Source organism: Onychomys torridus, chromosome 3 (genome assembly GCF_903995425.1).
Source record: "Onychomys torridus chromosome 3, mOncTor1.1, whole genome shotgun sequence".
Lineage (NCBI taxonomy): Eukaryota > Metazoa > Chordata > Mammalia > Rodentia > Cricetidae > Onychomys > Onychomys torridus.
The window spans coordinates 102,959,890-102,983,989 of record NC_050445.1 but is presented as its reverse complement, the minus strand read 5'-3'; the positions used below and the strand labels follow the sequence as shown (position 1 = coordinate 102,983,989).

Below are 24,100 nucleotides of genomic sequence, written 5' to 3'. Positions count from 1 at the left end.
CACCTGATGGGTTAGCGTTATGTTCGTGTTTCCGAGGGTCTCTGTTGGCTGTCTTTGAGGAAAAAGTTTCTTTTCCCCCTGAATGAGGGCTTACTGTAAGTGTTGTCAATTTCTGTTATGCTGGGGGCGGTGAACGTGAATTGGGGACTCAGGATACTTGGCTTGAACCTAGGACTTGCTGGCATTAACTTCTTTGAGGTTTGGTTTCCTCTTCTGTGAAATGGTACAAACGAGAAATGAAAGGGTCTTTGGTTAAAGTCCTGTCCTGGGCGGGGGGGGGGGGGGGGGGGGGGTGATCTGTGGTGTTGGTACTGGGGAGCTGTTCTGTGGAAAGCTTGCAACATGCGCCTCTGGAGAGAAGGTCTCCTTCACCCTGACCCTTATTCAGGAAGGGTTCTGTGTCACATTCAATGGTGATGAGTTCCTTGAAGTCTCTGAACTGTTTGACTGGACAGTCACCTTTCCCTAAGGAAAGGCCTGTTGGGAACAAGATCTGCTGAGACAGTTTCCCCTGATCCATTAGAGTCCTGTGTCCCCGCCCACTCTTCGATCGCAGTCACATTTTGAAAACTCAGCAACCTGGGCATTTGCCTAATTGCGGAAGAGGAGAAGAGAGTTGGCCAGGACAAAGAAGAGCCCAGGGATGGCAGGGTGGGGAAAGAAGATGGGTAGAGGCTGGAAAAATGTCTGGAGCCTTCCAGAGATGAAATCACAGAGAGAGAAGATTTGGTAATGGTGCATTAGAGACAGTTCATCCCAGTAAGCACTTCAGAATGTTCAACAAGTGTTCAGTCTCTCAAAAGAGGCCCCCAAAGGAAAAGTGATAGCAACTTGCTGGCAATACCACTGCAGGAAGCACCACAGGGACTTGGCCCTGCAGTATGGTGTATGTTCAGCTGAGCTTTTCCATTGGGAAGAAATCTCCATCTTTTCAAGGAGTGTGAGTTTTCAAAACGGCTTGAAGTCACTCGAGGTCAAGTACCAAGAATACAATAGTGGTCAAATTAAGACTTGTCAGTTGGGCTGAAGGCCAGGGGTGAGGTCAAGGTCATGAGGCTAGTTTGCTTCTCTAGGAGGACTTTTTATAAATGTAGGAAGGAATTCTTGCCCCTACTGGGAAGTGTCTAAGGTCTGAAAAGGGCTGGTTGGAGAAAGGTACTATATACTCAGATATGGACAGTCTCTCTTTTTTTTAAAGATGTATTTTGGGGGAGGGACAAAAAAGATGTAGTTTTGTTTTTAATTATGTGTATGTATGTGTGTGTATGTGGTGGTGGTGGTAGTGGTGGTGGTGATGTTCACTCAAAGGCAGTTTAGTTGTGTGTGGAGGCCAGAAGAGGGCATGGGATCCTTTGGAGTTGGAGTTACAGGTAGCTGTGAACTGTGAGGCTGGGAACCAAACTCTAGTTCTCTGTAGAAGCAGCTAGCATCCTTAACCACCCAGCGTCCTTTCCAGCCCTCAGATGTAGATCCATCTTAATGTGGCTCTTTAAGAACTTTTGAAAAGAACAAAGAAAGAAAAATGAAGGGAATGGAGATGTTGTTCCATGTTTTCTAGTGGGACCCAGAGGTGACTGTGTGCATTCTCATTGTATTTTCCCTTGAAGTCAAGCTGGAAAGAATATATGCTCACTTGAACCCCAATTCATCAACTTTAATTTGGAGTCTGCAAATGGGTTGCTGACTTCTTGGCCTTTCAATTCTCTGTAATTCATGTGGGATTTCATCTTGGTATTTGATTGACAGCCCAACAGTGTAATCTCTGAAATTTGGCAGTCTTAGAGATCACCACCTTCAAATTTCACCTTCATTTCCCCTGTTTCAGAGAGGCAACTGACCACCTCTATGTGAGAGACTTACTCAGAGTCGTCATACCACTAACAATGGGAGGAGATTCAGTCTAGGGACTTTTTTTTTTTTTTTTAATGACTCCTGGTCCAGGGCATTTTCCTTTCCCAGAGGGCTGAGGGGGCAGTTGGTAGAGTTGAGGACTTGATTGCATTTTGCTCAGAGATCTCTAGATAAGTGACTGATTCTTACTGCTTAATAAAGTGGCCCTAGAAAACAGGCCAGCTCTGGATGACAGTCGTGGGTTAAAAGTGAAGTATTGGGGTTGGGGCTTTAGCGCAGTGGTAGAGCGCTTGCCTAGCAAGTGCAAGGCCCTGGGTTCAGTCCTCAGCTCAAAAAAAAAAAAAAAAAAAAAAAAAGTGAAGTGTCTCAACTTCGTCTTTTTACTTTTTAATGACATTTATTTGTTCATGTCTCTCCTCTCTCTCTCTCTCTCTCTCTCTCTCTCTCTCTCTCGTGTGTGTGTGTGTGTGTGTGTGTGTGTGTGTGTGTGTGTGTGTTCCAGCTCCACTGTTATGTGATTATCCTGTGCTCAATGCTTCAGAGCTGGGTGTCTCAGTCACTGCTCTATTGCTGTGAAGAGACACCATGACCACAGCAACTCTTAAAAAAGAAAGCATTTCATTGAGGGTGTGCTTACAGTTTCAGAGGTTAGTTCATTATCATCATGGTGGGGAGCATGATGGCATGCATGGTGCTGGGGAAGTAGTTGAGAGCTACATCCTGATCTGTAGGCGGAATGAGAGACACAGCCTGGCACGGGCTTCTGAAACTTCAAAGCCCACCCCCAATGACACACTTCCCCCAACAAGGCCACACCTCCTAATTCTTCTAATTCTTTGAAATTAGTGTCACTCCCTGGACTAAACATTCAAATACATGAGCCCGTGGGGGGCCATTCTTAATCAAACCACCACAATGGAGTATGCAGGCCATCCTTGACTGCGTTAGTGTTGTGTTAACAATTAAAACTCAGACTACCTCTTGGATTAGTTTGACTAAGATTAAGCTGAAATTAGACTTCTCCATGTCTCCCCCTGTGTCTTGTCTGTGGTTACTGACCAGTCGATTGTCAGTTGTGCGTGTCTGGTCTTTCTGATCAGCCTGTTACCATTGCTGGTGTCTGTCCTGTGTCTCTGTGTGTGCCCAAAATCTGTGCCTGTGTGTGTCCCTCCCAAAGGACTTTGCTCTGTATTTATTGAATAGCACAGAAAACACAGAGTGGGAAAGAAATGAGAAATTATTTACAGAAATCTTAACAGAATTTTAGAAGGGACAAAGTTGCTTTACTGAACCCAGTTGGTTATGAATAACGTGAAACATAGCGAGCAGATGTGCATCCATCCACATGTGGCTTCCAACAGTTGTGAGACATTTATTGTATAAGGTTGCCTTCAACCTGTTGGCTGCTATCAGCAAATGATACATACATACATACATACATACATACATACATACATACATACATTATTCTGGGTCAGGATCATATAGGAGTACACAATTTAAGATTAAAGTTATGTATTAGCTTAGGTTATAAAAGCAGATTGCATGGGAAATACAAGACATAGTAAGGTTGGTTACATTGTTCTCTTAAAGGCAGTTTAACCATAAACCTAAGCACACAGTAGGATAGCATAGCAGGTAAGTATATAGTCTTAAATAATCTCAAGGTATATTATTAACTCAGCTGCAAAGTCTAGAAAAAATTCAGTCCCTTTGGTGTCCAGAGGTATTTTCAGGAAAATGCGTAACCACATCTGACCCCAAGGATCTTAAGCCTATGGAGTCAATCCCTGCTCTCAGCAAGCTTGCTGTCTCCTTGGGTCACACAATATTGGTCAGCAGCCTTGGAGCAGTGGGCAACAGAAACTCAGCTCACACTGTCATAAATAAAATGAAATGAATAGCATTGGGTTTATTGCCTCAAATGACTTGAACATCAAGAGTTTCTGGCTTCAGGGTGGATCTGGATGCTCAGGTGACATCTGAGGCACCCACCTCTATTTCTTGGTTCCTCTGTGCTGGTTCATTTTAAGCCCACTCCCTCTTAAAGGTAAGAAATAAAGCGACCAGAGCCTCTGACTTTACATAGCTCAAGCATGCCAATGACTGGAAAATGAATGCCAGCAGCCAGGCCTAGTGGCACACATCTTTAATCCAAGAACTTAGGAGGCAGAGGCAGAAACAAAGGCAGTAGGATCTCTGTGAGTTCAAGGCCTGCTTGGCCTACACAATGAGTTCCAAGACAGCCAGGATTGTCCCGAAAGCAAATGCTAAACAAAAAGAAACAGACTTTGTCTAAGACTCAAATGCGCTCATCCCTGCAACAAACACCATATAGCCCAATGGTGAGAAAGGGGAGTCCCCCGCAGAGACTGTAAAAGAGGGACTTTGAGTGAGATAACCAAAGACAGGCATCCCCAACCCCTGGGGACTCTGATGTGTGCTGAGCTGTAAGCATAGATACCAGGGCTGGCTGCACTCAAGGCTGGCTGTGGCTTAGCTGGGAATCAAGGCTGGAGATGGGTAGTGTTGGCAGGTGCGGAGTGTAGGCGAGTACAGTCTGAACAGAGAAGAAGGCCATGGATGGAGGAGAGACACATCTGACTGGAGTGTGGTATCTTTATAGGGGACCAATAGGAGATTCAGGATGGACTGATGAGGACCTAGAGGGCTGGACCAGGGACCTGGGACTTTAATCAGTGGGCAGTTAGAAGTTACTGTGACTGTTACAACTACTCAGGGGAAAAAATGTTAGCTTTGAATGGTGACCCCAGACTGGAATCCCTGAACAAGGTCAGCTTCATCTGCATTGTGAGTGAGAAGCCAATGTGGGATACATGAGATCTTGTTAGAACGAAAGCATATCCTGAGACATTACCCTAGACTAGAGCAGGTGCTAAAAATGTGTTTGTCCCAGGTCATAGATGTGCTGGGTCATGGAGCCATTATTGTGACTCAGTTGTCTTACCTGAAGTCAGAGGACAACTTTGTGGAGTTGATTCTCTTTCTATCCTTACATGGCTTCTGGAGACGGAATCCTGCTCATCAGGCTTTGGGGCAAATGCTTTGACCTACGGGGCCATCTCACTGGCCAGGGTTTGTGCTAGATGTTTTCACACTGTTTGTATTGTCCCATTCATTTTCTGTCACAGTGACTTGCCCAGTTTCACACTTCTAGTACAAAGGGGGAGCTGAGTCTCGGTGTGGGTCCTAATGAATCCAGAACCTTCTGTGGCTGAACTGGAGCAAGGAAAACAAAGCCACAGGTGATGAGCTACAGCTGTAAGCTCCGTGTTCTATAGTGTCAGAAGTGGGGCCGAGGACAGCCACAGGAAACAGAGAGGAGACCCAAACCGAAGCCTGACTGAGCTGGGAAGGAGCTAGTGTGAGGACTCAGCCCAGCATGGTGGCATATCCTAGTACCTGAAAGGCTGAGGCAAGAGGATGTTGAGTTGGAGGACAGTTTGGGATACGTAGTGAGACCCTAGCTAAACAAAAGCAGGAAAGCTGGTTCTCCATCTTGGTGACTGCCTTTCTGTCATGCACAAGGCCGTGGGTTCAAACCCGAGAGTGCCTCAGATTTCACAAAATAAAAGGACTTAACTCATACTCCCCAGCTCTGTGGTCTTGGACAAGTGGATGTGTCTCTCCAGATCTGTTTCCTCATCTGCAAAATAGTTACTATTGTACCTGCTTCCAAGGATGATAGAAATGTGTGGAAGATGGTTCTCTCTGCTCTTTCTCTCTCTCTCTCTCTCTCTCTCTCTCTCTCTCTCTCTCTCTCTCTCTCTCCTTCCCTCCCTCCTTTTCTTCTTCTTCTTTTTTTCTTTTTTCAAGACTGGGTTTCTCTGTGTAGACCTGGCTGTCTTGGAACTCACTTTGTAGACCAGTTTGAGACAGGCTGGCCTCAAACTCACAGAGACCCACCTGCCTCTGCTTCCCAAGTGCTGGGATTAAAGGCGTGTGCCACCACCTGGCTTTCTACATTTTTTTTCATTATTTTTTTTGTAGGGGGTGGTGGGAAACGATGGTTTGTTTGTTTGTTTTAACATGGCTCCCAGTGTGTAGCAGGCACTTCTGAAAGACTGAGGGAAGCCATTTGTGAAGACACTGATGCTGAGTTTGAAACTTGCTGCAATGACCACGTGTAGCCTAAATTCTAAACAATCTTATTAAATAAGAAACACAGAGCCAAATACAGAGGAAACAGCCAAAGAGATCAGAGCACTAGCCACGACTAGCTTTAGCTTGCAGCAGTAGCTTCCCCAACGAGAGAGTTTCTTCCTGTGTGACTTGTGTTTTTATTGCTTTCCTCTTCTGCCTTCTCATTGGCTCTAAGCCCAGTCACATGACTTCCTCATCACTGCCTGTCTATACAGACCTCCAGGTCTCTATGGTTGGTACTGGGATTAAAGGCTCATATCACCATGCTTGGCTGTGTCCTTGACCACACAGAGACTCTGCCTGCCATGTGATCAGATTAAGGGCGTGTGCTACCACCGCTGGACTTCTGCTTAATGGCTATTTGACTTCTGATCTCCAGGCAACTTTATTTATTAACATACAAATAAAATAACATTTCAGCACAATTAAAAAAATCACCACAACCATGAGACTTGAAAAGTCACCAGTTGTCGGTAGAAGGGAGAAGCCATAGGCTTGCCTAACTCCCTCCTTTTATGAATGAAGGAAAAGGCCCAGAGAACAGCTGAATGGTCACAGAGATGGGAACCCAGGCCTCTCCTCTGTCCCCAGAAAGATGCACCTGGTCCTGGTTCACCCAGTCATGAGTGTGTGGGCATGCCAGGCTTCACCTGGTGTGCAGAGACTGGCAGGGGGGTGGAAGCAGAGTGCCAGCTAGTGCCTTGCAGAGCTGTGTCTGTCACTAGGGTCTCAGGCTCTGTGATCAGAGGTCATAGGAGTTACCATAACAGAAACTCCAGACATGCACTCATGTCCCTTACCATGTGCTTAGACTTTGGTTCAGGTTGCCTTTGGGAATGAATGATTTAATTATTTAGGTAGGATCTTGCTATGTACCCCAAGTTGTACTTTGGCTTGCAGCGATCCTCCTGTCTCAGGCTCACTAGTGGTGGGAATACAGGCCCACTGTGACCACATCTGAATAGGTTTTAGATTCTATTCATACATTAAAATTTAGCAATGTTTAATTAAATTGCTAGAACATCTAGTACATGGAAGAAATTCTCTCCTCCTCTCTCTCTTCCTCCTCCTCTCTCTCTTCCTCCTCCTCCTCCTCCTCCTCCTCCTCTTCCTCCTCCTCCTCCTCCTTCTCCTGCTCTCTCCCTCTCTCTCTCTCTCTCTCTCTCCCTTTGTTTTTCTTCCCTGGCTTCCTTCATGTTTGTCTTCCTCCTCTTCTCCTGCTCTCTCCCTCTCTCACACTGACCCTTTACTGAAGACCTCTTGTGTGCATCACTGTGCTGGGCTCCGGGAATGCTGGGTAACAGACCTTGCTCAGCGTCTAAGAGCTCCAAACAGGAAAAGGGTCTTCGAGCCTTTGGCACACGCACTAAGTGCTGCGTCACAGAGGTACTCTAGGGTGTCTGAAGAGGGTGTCCCACAGCTAAGGACAGACGTGCAGGCAGGCAGAATACTCATACACATAACATACTAAAACAAAGAAAGGAAAAAATAAATTTTTTCATTTTAGAAAAGTTGGGCTGTTGTTGCTGTGTCTCCCCAACATGGGGCGCTATACCCTGAGTCTGTAAACCAAAATAAAATCTCCCCTGCAAGTTATTTCCGCCCCCCCCCCCACCCCCAAGACTGTTTGTTTAACTTAACACACTTACTAGTGGAGAATCTGAAAGGTAAGGAGGCCATTCGGTCACATGCACCTCCTTCCCATAATCCTTTTTTTCTGTCTGAAGCGACCATTGTTGAATGTCTTTTCAGAAAATTCCGTAAATGTACAAGCAAAAGCAAACTTTAAAACAAAACATGAATGTCTAGCAGGTATCGTTTGCTTCTTAACAAAGTCTCCCACACAGCAGCAACATAACTGGGGGGCAGGCCGGGTGGCTCAGAGGGTAAGGGCCCTGGCTGCCACCCAACCTGGGGACCTGAGTTCAACCCCAGGAACCCACAGAGAGGAAGGAGAGAACTGATTCCCTCAAGTTGTCCTCTGGTCCTCTAACCTCCACATGTGCATGGTGACATGCATATCCCCTGCACCCCACCCCCAATTAAATAATGAGGTCTGGGACTCTGGGTCCCAGAAATCAGAGCGGAGTAGCTGAGGACAGGGTAGTTCTGCCTCAGCATCCTTTGAGAGGTTACCTCCTCAAGTTGTCCTCTGACTTCTACACATGTACTGTGATGCAGGCACTCAAGAACACACACACACACACACACACACACACACACACACACACACACACACACAAACGATGTTTAAAAAAAAAAACCTAAATAGACCCAAAGCTAAAATATACTCAACCCTCTACAGGCAGGGTATAGTGGAGCACAACTTTACTTACAACACTCAAGAGGCCAAGGCAAGTGGATCTCTGTAAGTCAGGAGCCAGCCTGGACTATGTAGTAAGACTGTCTCAAAAATAAGTAAATCAGTCACAATTAGCTGTTTGTGACCCGAGTTACAGATTTTGTTCTGTTTTTGTCTTCTGACTTTGTCTGTAGATATCCTTCCCCATGGTGAGGTTTTTGTTGTTGTTATTAACATAAGCAAAATATTGATGCCCCCTTTCAGCTTCTGGGTTTAGTGTTCTTAGAGAGGCCCTAAGTATTGAAACTGCTCTGGGATTGAAGTAGTTGATGATGATAAATACATGAAATGGGAAGTAAGGGGAAAAGATGAAAGCAAGAAGCTTTCAGAAAAATACTAACCCAGCAAGGTAGTGGTGGCGCACACCTTTAATCTTAGCACTTGGAAGGCAGAGGCAGGAGGACCTCTGAATTTGAGGCCAGCTTGGTCTACAGAATGAGTTCCAGGACAGCCAGGATTACACAGAGAAACCCTCAAAAAAGTAAAGGAAGGAAGGAAGGAAGGAAGGAAGGAAGGAAGGAAGGAAGGAAGAAAACCCAGCCTGAGTCCACTACCACGTGCACCCCAGTGCAGCCCACATGACTGCTTCTTCCCTGCTTAAGTGACACAGTGAAAATCCTGGGCCAGAAGGCTGTGCTCAGCATATGGTAGGTGCCTAATAAGTGCCTATTGCTTCGTTGGTTTTTTTTTTTTTTTTTTTTTTTTTTTTTTTAATTTTAGTACTTTTCATATTTGAGACAGCATCTTGCTATGTAGCCCAGCTGGGCTGAAACTTGTGGCAATCCTCCTGTTTCATTCAATTGCTGGGAGTACAGGCCTGAGCCACCATGCACCCACAGGTGTCCTGCTGAATGGATGAGTGAAGGATGACATCTAAGCCCTTGCTCCACCACCCACTCCCTTAGAGGGAGCAGACCCCTGGTGCTGAATCCCAATTATATTACCAATTACGAGTCCTTAAGGATTTTACATCATTTCTTAGTTTTCTTACATATAACATGAGCCGACTCATAGTATCTTAGTTGGCTTAGTACTGCAGAAACAGGATGTTACATAAGTAAATTTGTAATGAACAGAAGTTTATTTATTTAGTTTGGCTTGTTAAGACAGACTTTTCCTATGTGGCAGCCCAGGCTGGCCACACAGTCATGGGCATCCTCCTGTTTCTGCCTCCTGAATTCTGGGATCATGAGGCATGAACTAACATGCCCAGTCATGTTTGTATATCTTTATTTGTTTGTTTATTTATTTACAGACAATCTCATGTAGCTCAGGCTGTCCTCAAACTCAGTGCATAGCTGAGGGTAGCTTTGAACTCCTGCTTTTCCTGCTAGGGAAATTCTCTTCAAGTGCCAAGATTACAGGTGTGTGCTACCTGGCCTATAGAACAAGAATTTCCCTCCTTTTGTTTTCCTGGAGATCATGGCTGTATCTCATGAGAAACCATTTTTAAAAGTGTGTATGTGTAGAATGCTAGGGATTGATTCCAGAGCCCACACATGCTAGGCAAGCATGCTCTATCACTGAGCTGTGTGCCCATTGAGGCTGGGATGTACAAGACTGAGGGGCTGGAGGGGCTGGCATCTGGTCAGGATTTGCTTGCTGCTCCATAACATGCAGAAGGTGTTACAGGGCTGGGAGCAGAAGACCCAGAATTCTTCTATGGGATCAACTCCTGTGGTAAAGGTCTGGACACCTCTGAGAGGATCCCCCTGTCAACACTGTTGATTAATTTTGTAATCCATGGACCCTGGGAGAGATGTGTTTTGCTTTGTTTTGTTTTGTTTTTCAAGATAGGGTTGCTCTGTGTAGTTTTGGAGTCTGTCCTGGAACTCGATTTGTAGACCAGGCTGGCCTCGAACTCACATAGATCTGCCTGCGTCTGCCTTCTGAGCGCTGGGATTAAAGGCGTGTACCACCACCATCTGGCTCTGGGGGACATGTTTAAACGGTAACGAGTAGGTAACCACTCTGTGGAGCCATTGGAAGTTTGTTGTAGGCACAATGTGTGCACTGGCTTAGTAAATGCTCTTGATTGTTAATGATTGTCATGTGACCCACGTCAAATCATTTTGCCACCAAAGCTCTGTCTGTGCTAGAAGAGGAAAGGGGAAGTGAGAAGGTAGAGGGGGTTGGATGAGGAGGAGTCCAGTCTTGGAGGCTGGGTCTTATTTACAAGCCATGGCAATCCCTTTTGGGAGTAGGAGTGAGCAGGGCCAGGATGAGCTGGGAAGGTGCTGTGCGAGGCTTCCTGGGGGGCAGGGAGCTGAAGGCGAAAGTGTTTGTCCTGTGGAGGGGGAGGGGCTCATTTGGGAGACTCCTGGGTTCGTTTGTGGCCTGAGGGTAAGGCAGGTGCCTCTTTGTGGCTGGCTGAGTCTCTGTTGCAGCATTCACAGAGGATACAGGAGGAGGACCATGTTTGTGGTGGAGGAAGATGAGCTCCTCTGGGGAAGTGTTGAATTTGGGGGCCCTGGGGGATGTGCAAGGGGGAGAGTTCAGTGACTGCCTCATGTTTAGATCTGGAGTCAAAGAGAAAGATCCATTGTGGAGCTGAAGGTCTGAGGTGTCATCCCAGGAATCTGAGTGTGAACAAAATTGCCCTGGGACAAGGTGAGGAAGAAGAGGGCCATCTCAGGACACTGCCCGTCACAGGACGGCAGCAGAGAAGCTGGAAGAGGAGGCTGGAGGGATTTGAGCAACAGAGGGCAAGTAGCAAGTGAGAAGCTGAGGAAGGAGACTGTGCATCTAAAGGGAGGCGCTGGCACCACCTGGGATGCGGTGTGAACAGCTGGGGCTTTTCAATGTTAGTGCTGGTGACTGAACCCCGGGCCAGTGGATGCCTGGCAAGCCCTCTGCCAGCGTGTCTTCCAGCCTGGAAGCTTGTACTCCATGAAATTATCCTTCAAAACAAAGAAGAAAGCTGGGCACGGTGGCATTTGCCTGTCCTCCCTGCTGCTCTGAGGGCCGAAACACAAGACCATGACTTCAAAACAAGGAAAAACTGAGGAACATTCTTTGTAGTAGACCTGTCTTACAAAGAGTTGTGTGTGTGCATATGAGTGTGTGTGTGTGTGTGTGTGTGTGTGTGTGTGTGTGTGTGTGTGTGTGTGTGCAGGTGAGTGTGAAGACTAAGGATAACTTTAAGTGTTATTCCTCAGGAGCTGTCCATCTATTTTTTGAGACCAGTTATCTCATTGGAACCTGGGGCTCTCCAATTAGCCTAGGCTGGCTCACCAGAGAGCCCCAGGAATCTGCCTAGCTCCACTTCCCTGGAGCTTGGATTACAGATACACCATCACTGGGCCTTGTTTTTCTGTTTTCTGAGACAAGGTTTCTCTGTGTAGTCCTGGCTGTCCTGGAACTCGCTTTGTAGACCAGGCTGGCCTCGAACTCAGAAAGATCCACCTGCCTCTGCCTCCCCAGTGCTGGTATTGAAAGTGTGTGCCACCATTGCCTGTTTTAGGCTTTTTAAAAGATTGGTTTTTATTATTTTATTTAAAATAAAAATAAGTAAATCTGCCGGGCGGTGGTGGCACACGTCTTTAATCCCAGCACTCGGAATCAGAGCCAGGCGGATCTCTGTGAGTCCAAGGCCAGCCTGGTCTACAGAGCGAGATCCAGGAAAGGCGCAAAGCTACACAGAGAAATCCTGTCTCGAAAAACCCAAATAAACAAACAAACAAACAAAACAAACAACAAGGGCAACATATAGGAAAGAATGATAAACATAGTAGGTTCTGTTATCATTCAGACCTGCCCCTTGGGGATCTGGCCAAAATACTGGCAGTACCTTGGCCAGCTCAGGGTCCTGACAAGTCATGCTCATGCGCTAATTGCTACATGATCATCTCTCTGCATGTGGGAAGTCCCCTCATAAAAGGTGGGGCCCCACCCACCTTCTCCCTCTCCTATCTTCTCTCCTCAGCAGCCCCAGCCACTCTTGCTCCCTCCCTCCCTCCCTCCTCTTCCCTCCCTCCCTTGTGTCTCTCTCCTCCCTGCCCCCTCCTCTTTCCCCAGGAGGCAGCTCTGCACCCCTTTCCCCTCTCCCTTCTCTCTTCTTCACGTGAGCGCCGTCTGCATGACCTGTCTATGTCTCTTTACCCGTGGTGGGGCACCTTGGCCCCAACCCACTAAGGTCTCTTGCCCTCCGTTTTTAAAACACAGCAGATAGAAGTCTAGCAACATCAGCAATCATGCTGGATGCCAGTGGCCTAAGTGCACCAATTAAAAACATCATCAGAATGGAGGAAAAACATGACTCACCTGTGCGTGTTGTCCGTCAAGGAACCCACTTCAACCATAAAGAAACATGAATTAACAGTAAATAGATGAAACTGGCTTGATCTTGCATGTCTGTAGAAACAGCAGTGGGAAGTAGAAGCCATGGAGTTAGGAGTTTGGGGCCTTCCTGTGAGTTTGAGGCCAGCTTGGGCTGTATGAGACTTTGTTTTAAAACACAACAATGATGAAAAGAGAAGACATCCAACTGCCAGAAAATCACTCAGAACACGACAGACTCAGCAATGTCATCAGTCACTTGATCCAGTAGCTGGCTGGAGGCGAGTGCAGTCAACAGTCACAGGGAACACAGTTTTTCTCAAGCTCATATGGAACAGTAGCCAAGACAGACCACATTCTGGACCCTAAATCACACCTTTACAACTATAAAACTAGAAGCCATTGGATGTCTGCTCTCAAAACAAAGTTGACTTAAGCCAGAAATAACAGAAAGATAGCTGGAAGATTTGGATACCAGAGAACGTTTTTCCTTTTTTTTTAAGGGCATGGTCTTACTCTATAGTACAGGCTGGCCTCCTGGAACTTGCTAAGTAGACTAGGCTGACCTCAAACTCAAACAGAGATCCCCACCACTTCTGTCAAACAACATGTAGATTAATAAATGGATCCAAGAACAAATCACAGAAATTGTGAATTTTTTCATGTATTTTCAATTACATTAAAATACAAGATTTGTGACCAGAAGAGCTAATAGGGAAAGTTGCAGCATCAACTGTATAGACTAGAAAAGAAACAAAGATTTATCCACAGTGCAGTGATGGGAATTGAACCTAGAGACTTGAACGTGCTAAGCAATTCTACTACTGAGCTACATGTTTAGTCTAAAAAAATTCTTTTTGTTTTTGTTGTTGTTGTTTGAGACAGGATTTCTCTTTGTAGCTTTGCACCTTTCCTGGATCTTGCTCTGTAGACCAGGCTGGCCTTAAACTCACAAAGATCCGCCTGCCTATGTCTCTCAAGTGCTGGGATTAAAGGCGTGTGCCACCATTGCCTGACTAAAAAAAAATTTTAAGCCAGTTATTTAGGCATCTATATCAAGAAACTAGAAACAGAATAGTAAATTGAATTCTATGTCATGGATACGCTATATAATTCATATAACAAATTCCCTTGTAATAGATATGTTCACACCTGTGTTGTAAAAATGGCTGTCTAGTCAACCCATTGGATGCATTTTTTCTGTACATATATAGGGGAGAGTTATGTACAAAAGTGGGGAGGAAGAGAGCATCAAAGAGAAAAAAATTCCAGGCTCCCTTGAAGCTAGATGAGGCTTCAAGAAAACAACTATACATAGATTTAGGGGTAAGCCCGTTTGAAAGAGTGAGCACCAAATAAGCAACAGGATGTCCCTACATTGATGTTGGTAATCACTCATTCTATGTTGTGACCTTGAGAAGTAGATACCACCATTCCTGGGGTTACAAAACTGAGATTCAGAGAGGTAAAGGGACTTCCCCAGTGACATATAGTTGAAAGTTTCCCCCCCACACTTACTAGATAAAAATGATAGAAAGTTAAAAAGAATATTATTATATATGCTAGAACTAGGTTTTTGTGCATGATTGGAAAACCCTAAGTAATTGTGGTTTAATAATCTAAGCTTCTAGCCAGGCAGTGGTGGTGCAAGCCTTTAATTCTAGCACTGGGAGGCAGAGCCGGCTTTATCTCTGTGAGTCGAGACCAGCCTGGTCTACAGAGTGACATCCAGGATAGGCACCAAAACTACACAAAGAAACCCTGTCTCAAAAAAAAAAAAAAAAAAGAAAAAAAAAAAATCTAAGCTTCTAGTGTTTCTCTTTTAAGAAAGTTTTATTGTTATTTGTGTGTGCTTGTGCACGTGTGTGTGTATGTGTGTGTGTATGTGTGTGTGTGTGTGTGTGTGTGTGTGTGTGTGTGTGTGTACAGTGACCACAGAGCTAGAGTTATAGACAGCTGTAAGAACCTAGTGTGGGTGCTGAAAACCAAACTCTGTTCCTCTGAAAAAGCAGCAAGCACTCTTACCTGCTGAACCATCTCTCCAGTCCTGATTCTAGACTCTTAGGCAAAACGTATGTCCAAGAATTAGGCAGCCTAGAACCAGTACAACAGCACCTGGACCTAGTACAACAGCACCTAGAACCAGTACAACGGCACCTGGACCTAGTACAACAGCACCTAGAACCAGTACAACGGCACCTGGACCTAGTACAACAGCACCTAGAACCAGCACAACGGCACCTGGACCTAGTACAACAGCACCTAGAACCAGCACAACGGCACCTGGACCTAGTACAACAGCACCTAGAACCAGCACAACGGCACCTGGACCTAGTACAACAGCACCTAGAACCAGCACAGCGGCACCTGGACCTAGTACAACAGCACCTAGAACCAGCACAGCGGCACCTGGACCTAGTACAACAGCACCTAGAACCAGCACAACGGCACCTGGACCTAGTACAAACAGCACCTAGAACCAGTACAACGGCACCTGGACCTAGTACAACAGCACCTAGAACCAGTACAACGGCACCTGGACCTAGTACAACAGCACCTAGAACCAGTACAACGGCACCTGGAGTTCTTAGTGGCTTTCACTCTCTGCTCCAGCACTCCTAGGATGCGACTCTTATCTTCATTGTTAAAAACGATTGCAAGATCCCTTGCCCTGGCGTTTGTGTTTCCTGCTTCAGGATGGAGGAAAGTGTGAAGAAAAAGGGGACAAGAAGTATAGTCAAGGGGCTGGAGAGGAGGCTCAGTGCTTAAGAGCACTGGCTGCTCTTGCAAAGGACCTGGGTTCAGTTCCCAGCACCCACATAGCAGCTCACAATTATGTATCACTCAAGTTCCAGAGAATCCGATGACCTCTTCTGATTCCAAGAGTACTATATACACAAATGGTGTACATATGTACATGCAGGCAAAACACACATATACATTAAATTAATTAAAAAATTTAGCCGGGCGGTGGTGGTGCTGGTGGCGCACGCCTTTAATCCCAGCACTTGGGAGGCAGAGCCAGGAGGATCTCTGTGAGTTCGAGGCCAGCCTGGGCTACCAAGTGAGTTCCAGGAAAGGTGCAAAGCTCCACAGGGAAACCCTGTCTCGAAAAACCAGTAAATAAATAAATAAATAAATGAATGAATGAATTAAATAAATAAATAAATAAAAATTAGATGCATTCAGGAGGCAGAGGCATGTGGATCTCTATGAGTTCAAGGCCAGCTTGGTCTACAAAGCGAGGGACAGCCAGGGCTACACAGAGGAACCCTGTCTCGAAAAAAAAAAAAAAAAAAAAAGAAAAAAAGAATTTTAAATGAGTCTGTCCAAAGATAATAAAGATGAAGTACCTACCTGGACTTGAATGTGGGCCTCACCACTTCCCAGCTGTGTGACATTCAAGAAGAGACTGAGTTCCTCCAGGCCTCAATTCCCTCATCTGTAAGTAGGGGTTATGTTTTTGTCACTCTCATAGATTTTTTAAAAAATTATTATTGTGTGTACCCTTAATGTGCACATGTGGACACACATGTCATACACTGCAAGTGCAGGTCAGAGAACAACTTTGTGGAGGCTGTTTTCTCTTCTATCTTTACTCGTGTTCTGGGGATTGATCTCAGGTCCATCAGGCGTGCACAGCAAGTTCCTTTACCTGTGGAACCATCTTGCAGGCCCTTCATTGTTTTGTTTGTTTGTTTGTTTGTTTTGTTTTGTTCTTTTTATAGGATTAAATAAGATGATGAAAAATGTAGGCATTCAGCACCCTGGCATATAGTTTCATGCTCAATGTTGTTTACTTCTCTTTGGACACATTCTTGCTGTGTAGTCTAGGCTAGCCTCATACTCATAACCCTCTCTCATTGTCTCCAGTGCTGGGATTAAAAGTGTGGGCCATCATACCCATCTTCAGCTGCTAGTGTTAAGAACAACTTATTATTAACAACTTATTAGTTGTTGTTGTTGTTGTTATTGCAGTACTGGGCACTGAGCACAGGGCCTTATGTAAGTACTCTACCATTGAGCTCCACTCCATGCTGATATTATCGATCTTAATTTGTCATAATGCCTCCTGGCTGCCTACAGCACAGGGTAATAGCAGACTGTGGGGTCAATGGATGGGAATACTGTACTCCAGTATATATCCCCCCACACCAGTGGTGTTTAGTAAGCCATCATTGCTCCCAGGCCAATGTTTGGAGGACTTTAAAACAACAGTGTATATTTCCCCCTTCCATCTGGTGGGTGGAGGTCAGGGATGAAGCTAAGCATTCCAGGGTGGACAGGGCAGCCCCTGCCATGAAGTTTCTAGGCTGAAGATAGAGAATTCTTGCAGCACATTATGCCCTGCACATGAGTATCAGCCAAGGTTGAGAACTCTTATGGCATGCTACATCCTGCACCTGAGTGTCAGACTCAGGAGCAGCTGGTACTTCAGCCAGCTCCTGACTTCCAAAAGAGACTCAGAGTCCACAGACCACAGCCTTGGAGTCCCCATCCAGCAGGTGGGAAAGCTTGCCTCGTCTGTGGCGTGCCATCTTGTGAAGGTTGAGACTCTTGGGTGAAGCTAGTCTATTCTGGTCACTTCTCTTCCTCCAGATCCAGGAAAACCTATCTCAGCCTGGCTTTTCCCAGGTGCTTTGACTTCTTGCTCTCTCCCATTGCTTGAGAGGCCCCCGAGACCCCAAAGCCACCATCTGATGCTGTGCAGAGCCAAGGAGGCAAAGAGGTTATCCCTCCTGCTGCCCCTGATGCTCTGGCCTCTGTTCCCAGTCTGTTTCCTTCTGGACAGCCAGTCCTTCACATATATGACAATCAATGGGATGCTTTGATGTCATGCTTCCCTTCACGCTAAAGGTAGACATCATGCCTGCCTCTGTATGTCACACACTGCTCAGTGTGCGGTCAAGGATCTCAGAAATCTGCTTGTGAAATGTTCAAGGGGGAGAGGTAGAGAGGGAGGAGTGAGGGGATAGATACAGAGATGGAAGAAAAATGAAGGAATAAAGAGGTCAAATGTTAACTAAAAAGAGGAGAGGAGAGTTGAAGCTCAGACTTGAGCACAGTAAGGAAGGAGTCGGGGAGCAAGGGAAGGAAAAGATAGAGACAAAGACAGAGTAAAGAGGAAATGAGAGAGACCAGCTGAAAGGAGAGGTGTGTGTGTGTGTGTGTGTGTGTGTGTGTGTGTGTGTGTGTGTGTGTGTGTGTGAGAGAGAGAGAGAGAGAGAGAGAGAGAGAGAGAGAGAGAGAGAGAGAGCTAGAGTGTTGAAAGCACAGGGAAGAAAATTTCACTGAGGTCTCAGTGCCCGAGTTGGGAAGGGGGAGGAAGCGGGAGCTCTGGGATACAGGAGCGGTTTCCATGGAGACGAGGATGCACCAGGAGTGAGCAAAAACAGACTACAGTGAGGCCAGCCCCTCTGGCACCTAGGGAGAGGAGGGCTGGGAATCAACTGAAGAGATGGTGTGTGTTTGTCCCTTGCCAGTTTCTGACCCCACTCCTGCCTTTCACCAGAGTGTGTGAGCCCAGGGATGGAGAGAGAAATCCAGGGCATGCAGGGAGACAGACATCAAAGTCTCCTGCTCTTCCTTCTCCTCTGTTTCCTCCTCTTACGCCTCCTCCCTCCATGCCAATGATAGAGCACCCAAGGCTTAGTCCCATGCCTACTTTTTTATTTCAACAGTGTCCAACACTAGAATTTAAATGCCCATGGGACCCTGAAGCTTTTGTGGGTAACCTCCAGCTCCCATTGCCCCCCAAAGGCTCTGCACTCGATTCTCTGTCTGTGTGCCAAGGTGTATCTTCAGACTGATTCTCTAGCTCTCCTGGCTTGGTTCTGCTGCAGAGCAGGACATTTCTTTTATGTCCATCAAGGGTGTGGAGGGTAGGGGGTTACTGTCTTAGAGACTGAAGGCAGCTCCAGTAGATGAGAGATTGATGACAGTGTTGTTGGGGACATTACATGGAGGATGGGTGTGGGATGGAATCCAAGTTGCAGAACTCTGGGGAGGGAGGAGCCTGGAGCTTAGGGAGCACTCCCTTGTACTTGAGATGGGAGAAGGAAAGTCAAAGCTCTTGTCCCCCTCCCATTGTGGAGACCAGATGGGCCACATACAGTGACAGAACTGAGAACAACCAAACCTTGTCAATGCTGTCATCTAATGTCCAGGTTAAGCTCTTGGGCCTGGAAGAGTCAAGGGCCACACAGCTCAAACAGAGCTCTGTGTGCGCTGCAGACCTAATACATTGGAGGGACTGAGCAGACCCAGTCTTCCCAGTTGCCTACTGAGGCTGAAGCTTCTGATTGGCCTGCTGTGGGGCCTGTGCCACTCTCATACTCAACCACTGTTAGCAAAGGAATGCAGGGAGACGATTGGCTCAGACTTGCTCCACCCCTTCCCAGCCTAAGCTGGTGTTGGGAGATCTTGGTAGATTATCCCAAGTGGGCACATTGGATGAGGGAGCTATTTAATAGGGCCCTCTTGACCCACCCTTATCGGTCTCACTTCACCTGAAACTTACTGCATTATTTCCTTAATTGTGTGATTATTATTTTTGTTATGACTAGGGTTTTTGTTTTGTTTTGTGCTTTTTTTTTTTTTTTGAGAGGATGTCATATTGGCCAAACTGGCTTTGTAACTATGTAGCTGATGATGACCCTGAATTATTTTATTTTATGTGTATGAGTATTTTGCCTGCATGTATGTATGTGCACCATATGTGTGCAGTTCCTATGGAGGCCAGAAGAGGGTGTCAGATTTCCTGGAATTGATGTAATAGACAGTTGTGAACTGCCAAGTAGGTGCTGGGAACTGAACCCAGATCCTCTGCAAGAGCAGCCAGTGCTTGTTATGACTAGTTTTGATGTCAACAGCTAACCTTATATGGGAGTTTCTGTGCAAAAGCACTTTGAAGCTCCCTGTCATCTTACAATACTTGGATGATAACTCTTAATCACTCCCGTTTTACAGATTTGGAAACTGAATCACAAAGACAAAAGAATTGAGGCTCACAAATCTTACTGAGACCTAGGCCAGCATTTGAGTCCTTAACACTGTACTGCAACCCTCCTCTCTCCCATGTGAACTCCAAGTGCCTCCCTAAGTTCTGCCCTAGTGCCCAGCACACAGTAGACCCTCGACAATGAATGCCTGAGTTGGCACCTTGATAAATGTCTCTAAAGCACTGTGGCTCCCATTCACGGAAGGAACTAGCAGGGTACTTTACGCCTCCCAGTCACAGCTGGAGGGAAAGAAACCATCTTTTGCTGTCTGCATAAGCATCTCATGATAAATTAAAAGTGACTGTCAGTGAACCGCTGTTGAATGAGTAACAAAAGAAAAACCAAACCAAACTCACAAAAACTGAAGTGATGAGGATGAATGAGAGAATAAGAGGAACCAGAGAATGTCAGGAAGTGTGACCTGGCTTTGGTATTTTCTTACTCCGTGAAGGCGGGGTGAGGCAGGAGAGGTTGAGAGCTCTGCTTCTTCAATATCTATCTCCCAATGCCCGAGAAGTGGTTACCAAGTTCAGATTGCTAGATGGGGCTGGGGGAATTCTCAGGACTCAGCCCCTACCCCACCTCCTTGCTTCTAGGGAGTAATAAATAATGCCTTCTCTTTCTTCCTGACCCGACCTCGGTGTGGGCCTGCTCCCCATGCCCAGCCCTGTGCCTCGTCTTGGGATGCATGATCTTCCCTGATGGCTGGGACGCCGAGACCATCCGGGACATGTGCGGGACCAAGACAGGGAAGTACTCCCTCGGGGACTGTTCCGTGCGCTGGGCGTACATTCTGGCCATCATCGGCATCCTCAACGCGCTCATCCTGTCTTTCCTCGCCTTCGTGCTGGGCAATCGGCAGACTGACCTGCTACAGGAGGAGCTCAAACAGGAGAACAAAGGCAAGTGCGTGACCTGAGCTTGGGGGCGGGGCAGGCCAACTGGAGATAAAATTTTTAAAGTGAAGCAAAAATTATATCCAGGTAGCTGGAGAGGTGGCGTGGTGGTTAAGAGCACTGGTTGATCTTCCACAAGAGCTGGGCTGATTCCCACCCACATGAGGCCACATAATCATCTTTAACTCCAGTTCCAGGGGATCCAACCCTCTCTTCCGGCCTCCTCTGGCACTGTACACACCATGCACATACATGCACTCAAGGAAAACCACCCATATGCTAAAAATAAAAATTTTTTAAATGATTACAAAAGGTTACACACAGGGCCCGTTAAGATGATTCAACAGGTAAAGGCACTTGCTACCAGGCCTAATGATCAGAGTGATCCCCAGGATCAACATGGTGGAAGGAGTCTCTGGAAAATTGTCCTCTGGCTTACACACACACACACACACACACACACACACACACACACACACACACCCTGAAAATAGAGTGCAAGGACTGAAGTTCAAAGGTTGTGGGCATCATCGCATGCCCCATGTCAGGGCATAAAGGTGACTGAGAAACGCTTGCAGGGAGAAGATTTCCAAGCAGTGTGTTTATTAAGCCCTAAACCAAGCAAAACTAAGGAATGTATGGCTTAAACCAAATTTTTAAAAAATGGGGATAGGTTCTTACTCTATACCAGACCGGCTTGAAACGAGCAGCACCCCTCCTGCCTCAGCCTCCTAAGCACTTGGATCACAGGTGTGAGCCTCCATTGCCAACACATTTTTGTTGTTTAGACAGAGACAGCATCTCACATAGTTCAAGTTGGCTTTCCACGCACTATATAACCAAAGAGAACCTTGATCTTCTGTCTGTAGTCCCACCTTCAAGTGTTCAGGTTATAGGACCGCACCAACACACTAGGTTTAATATATATTTAAATTATTATTTAGTATTAAATGTATTATTTAATTATAATATATTATCAAATAAAATGTTTAATAATATAATACATAATAATCAATTTGTTTAATAATACATTCATAATATTTAATATTTTATAATATATTTTATAGTATACTTAGAAAATGATACGTATTTAATAATATATAAAACTTAATATATTCAGATGTATGATAGATATATTTAATTTATTTATTAAAAACAAAGAAATAATGGGGCTGGAGAGACAGCTCAGTGGTTACAAGCACGTGCTGCTCTTGCAGAGGTCCTGAGTTTGGTTCTCAGCACCCATGTTGGGCAGCTTACAAATGCTTGTGGCTCCAGCTTCTGGAGAGCCAATGCCCCCTCTGGCTGCCATAGGCATCTGTTTGAACATGTGTGGCTCACACTAACATACGCATTTACATAAAAAAATCTTTTAAACAAAGAAATGATAAATATGGAATATAGGGTGGTTATCAGGATGGGACTGAAGGGGAAGAATCAGGGACATGAGATCAGAGCTTATTTGCAGGTTACAGCTTTGATATGAAATGGTGCCCACTCACAAATGATTGCACCTTGCTGTGTAACTGGCATGCTGTATGTTGTCTATATCAATGACAGTCCAATACAACAAGGGAACAACTCAGGGCCATCGAGATGGATGCTGTGAGAGCCTGAGAACCCGCTTGATGCCCAGAACTGACCCCCACAGGCTGTACTCTGACCTCCCCACACTCTCACGTTCACACACAAACATAAACAATACATTTCATTTCATTTAAACAAAAAAAGAAAAGAAACAGGGACTGGAGAGATGGCTCGGTGGCTAAGGTGGCCCAGTGGTTGGCCATTCTTCCAAAGGACCCAGGTTCAGTTCCCAGCACTCATGGCAGTTCACAATTGTCTGTAACTCCAGTTGCAGGGGATCTGGCATCCTCACACAAACATACATGCAGGCAAAACTCACCGGCATGATCCTGTTCTCTTGAGGCTCGAATAGGAGGATTATGAGTTCGAGGCCATCCTGAGCTACATACATGATCCTGTCTCAAAACAACAAGAAACAATTTACACAGAAAGCCAGACTCTGGTAGTAACTGCTTTTTGGCAGATTTGTACTTACACATGTCCTCACACAAGTTGAATGATGGCTTATTTAATTCTTCTTCCTCTTGGGGAGGGTGCATGGTTTCTTGATGGTGCTACTGTGAACACCTTTTTTTTTTTTTTTTTATTTAAGGTTTATTTATTTATTATACATACAGTGTTCTGCCTGCATGTATCCCTGCAGGCCAGAAGAGGGCGCCAGATCTCATTACAGATGGTTGTGAGCCACCATGTGGTTGCTGGGAATTGAACTCAGGACCTTTGGAAGAGCAGTCGGTGCTCTTAACCACCTCTCCAGCCCATGTGAATGCCTTTGTTCTGCCTACACACACACACACACACACACACACACACACACACACACAAGTGTTTTCTTGAGGTCTCCAGAAGTGAAATATAATGAATGACAGTATAATCAAAGGGCTGAAGCCAAGCAGGGTCCTGATGTCAGCCTACCCCCAGTGCTGAGAGAGACGTTAAGGTGAATGTCTGTGTGCATGAACACACAGTCATTAGACTGAGATCCAGGGTAGTGGTTTCCACAGTCCAATCTATGTTTAGCTTTTCCTTTCATTATAGTCATTTCTTGGGTTTTGGCTCACCGTATATACGGTGGGATTAAATGAGATAATGTATGCTGCTGTGTATCCACTCCTCTGGCAGGGGCCCCATGGTGTGCTTGAAGTCTTGGGTGGTGAGTGCTGGTTAAGCCTAGAAATTACTTCACCTTGAGTTTCAGTTTCCCACACTTCATGAAACCAGGTGATGGAACAGATCTGTCTCCAAGGACTGTCACGTGAGGGCTGGCACTTGGCTGAAAGCCTCAGTCCTCACAGGCAGGCGTTACGGCTGCTGTTTTGTAGATGACGACACAGTCCCCTGTGGATGGGTGCGGGGAGCTGGGCAGCTTGCCCACAGTTCTCTAAGTGCAGTCAGGAACTGAATGCAGGTCCAAGTCCAGAGCCAAAGCTCTTCCCTGCAGTCACACTGCCTGTCCCAGCGCATTGAGGCTAGGGCTTTCCTGTCCCCTTCTCATTACCTGGACACCCTCTCTGCTAATCTGACCTTAAAAGCTCTTACAGATCCCTCCCACTGGGTAGTTTCTTTGGTCTTGGTTTGAGGTCAGGACCTGCCCCCTGGTGGCAACTCCCAGAAGTGCAAGACCTAGCCCGTTAGTAGCCTCCCTGAAGCTACCTGGGCGTGGCTGGATGTAACCAGCCATGAATGGGGTCCACTGTGTCTCTCCTGTCTCCAGACGGCTCTCTCACAAGTTCATTTACTTTTAAGACATGGCCTTACGGTGTAAACTAGAATACCCTAGAACACACTGTGTAGCCCAGGCTGACCCAAACCAGTGGCAAGCCACTACAGCTCCCTCTTCACTGGTGGAAGAAGGTGGACTCTTATAGTTTAGCTCTGAGCCAAAGTAAAAACTAAACTAAGCCACCACCATTTGCCGTGTGCTGAGGACTTGCATGGCATCTCTTTTGAACCTTCCGAAT

General features: G+C 46.1%; 1 protein-coding gene across 2 annotated transcripts in view; it reads left to right on the top strand.

Annotated features, from left to right (window-relative positions):
- The window catches only part of Lhfpl4 (LHFPL tetraspan subfamily member 4), a 28,695-nt gene that overhangs the window by 1,928 nt on the left and 2,667 nt on the right, over window positions 1-24,100 (top strand). For both annotated transcript variants that reach the window (XM_036180619.1, XM_036180620.1), the window contains one exon: window positions 20,322-20,558. In XM_036180619.1, coding sequence (XP_036036512.1) covers window positions 20,322-20,558 — 237 coding nt within the window. The remainder of the gene's footprint in view (window positions 1-20,321; window positions 20,559-24,100) is intronic.